General features: G+C 38.8%; 1 protein-coding gene across 1 annotated transcript; it reads left to right on the forward strand.

The window, feature by feature from the left end:
• The first annotated feature begins 765 nt into the window (after nucleotides 1-765).
• On the forward strand, nucleotides 766-1,820 carry LOC127106873 (uncharacterized protein At5g39865). Its single transcript, XM_051044164.1, has one exon. The coding sequence runs from the start codon at nucleotides 887-889 to the stop codon at nucleotides 1,727-1,729; it is 843 nt and encodes a 280-aa protein (XP_050900121.1). The 5' UTR covers nucleotides 766-886; the 3' UTR covers nucleotides 1,730-1,820.
• The last annotated feature ends 223 nt before the right edge of the window (nucleotides 1,821-2,043 follow it).

Here is a 2,043-nt window from a genome sequence, read left to right on the forward strand (position 1 = left end):
TCCTCCTCATTCAAAACGGGAGGAGACATAAGAACCTCAAAATGATCTTCCCATTCACAATCGTCTAATAAAAGGGCTTCGAAAGAGTCGAATGAAGAAGTTCCTTCTTTAACTCAAATACCATTTTTGAGTTAGAATTGTTAAATAAGGATATAACTTTTTGGCCCATGCTATCTGGAGTAAGGGGAGAGAGATGAGAATCAACATATGCCCCATTCCCATAGAAGAAGAAGTATCACTCTCAAGGTCACTTGTTAAGCTAACAATATCATGACTCATCTGGACTAGAAAATACAAAATGAGGAAAATAAAATTTGAGTTGAATATAGTACCTAACTATATGAGATGGATGATTCATACTTACCAACAATGATTCCCTAAATCGTCTCAACAATAATATCAACAAACGGAAAAACATCAAAGTCAATCTACTTTATAACTATGAGATTTCACCTCAGTCGATGTTGGCGCTCTACTAATTTATAATTAAAAGGAAATTTCAACCATATAACAAGCAAATAACCTAAAACATACCACTATTGCTTAGATGATCCGTCCACTAAATTTATAAATTAACGGAATCTAATGCATGTGTAAATTACTATATTAAAGTCTTTTATTTTTTTGGGAGAATAATAATAATAATGAATGATGAATAGTAGAAAATGAAGAGCGGGATAAATATTCAAGAGAAAGGTTGACGTGGTGAATCAGCAAGAACCTTGCGGGATTTCATCGTAAAAGACAAAATAAATAAAATCATAATTAACCCCATCCACCAATTCAAACTTAACTTCCATTCTCTCTGTCTCTATCTTCTCTTCCACTTTCACTCTAAATTCAAATTTCAAAATCACAACGCTAACAGAAAAAAAAAAAATCAATCATGGGTTGCGTTTCTTCCAATTTCTTGAACAACGAAGACGAGTTAAATCAACTCGGTCACTCAGCACTCGGCGTCGGCCACCACATTGTCTCTCTAACCTCCACCACCTACGGCCTCCTTAACACCCTCGATCCACCCCCCGCCACCACTCCACCACCACCTTCTCGCTTCACCCTCAAACCTCCCCGTTCCGAATCACCAGAAATCATCAACTCTTGGGAACTCATGGAAGGCCTCGACACCGAAAGCTTCCGTTTCTCACCCCTTCCTAAACCCTCTCACAAAGAAAACTCCAACCCAAACCTAAACCTAAACCCTAAAAAACCTAATTCCGGTTCGGTTCTTTCGGATCGGTTCGAGCGAATATGTCCACCGAACGGAGAGAAGAAAGTTGTGATCTATACGACGACGCTGAGAGGTGTTAGGAGAACGTTTGAAGCTTGCAATGCGGTGAGATCAGCGTTTGATGCATTTGGTATTCAAATCTGCGAGCGTGACGTGTCCATGGATAGCGGGTTTAAAGAAGAACTGAGAGAGCTTCTGAAGGGGAAGGAGAATACGGTGGTTCCGCCGAGGGTTTTTGTGAAGGGTTTTTACATCGGTGGTGCTGAAGAGATGTTGAAGGTTGCTGAAGAGGGTTTGTTGGGTGAAGTTCTTCAAGGTTTGCCGAGAAAAGTTGTTGGTGGTGTTTGTGATGGTTGTGGTGATATGAGATTTTTGCCTTGTTTTCGGTGTAATGGAAGCTGCAAAATGGTTCAGAAACAGAAACAGGGGAATGGTATTGTTGTGAAGTGTAGTGATTGTAATGAAAATGGGTTAGTTTTGTGCCCAATTTGTAGTTAGTTCATCATGCTTTTCATTTTGTTATAGGATGAATTCTCTCAATTTATGGTTATTAAATATCTTACTTAAAATGATCCTTTGTTTTTGTGCACTGTTATTACTTGATATGAACTTGAATGTGGCATTTTTTACCATACTGCTTTTAGCATTGCCTTGTGGCACAAGTTTGGTGATTTGTGTTTCAGGATTAGGGTTTTCTCCATATAGAGAAGAACCATTTGAATCAGGAATGTGCAGGCTATGCATAGTATGCTTGTGCATCCTTCTCTGAATTCTCCCTAGTGGTTAAAGTCTGGATATTTCATTGATGAATG

This window comes from Lathyrus oleraceus, chromosome 7 (assembly GCF_024323335.1).
Source record: "Lathyrus oleraceus cultivar Zhongwan6 chromosome 7, CAAS_Psat_ZW6_1.0, whole genome shotgun sequence".
In the NCBI taxonomy this organism is placed as follows: Eukaryota; Viridiplantae; Streptophyta; class Magnoliopsida; order Fabales; family Fabaceae; genus Lathyrus; species Lathyrus oleraceus.

What these genes read in the sequence shown, in the direction of transcription:
- LOC127106873 (XM_051044164.1), top strand. Translation starts at nt 887, where the DNA reads ATGGGTTGCGTTTCTTCCAATTTCTTGAACAACGAAGACGAGTTAAAT.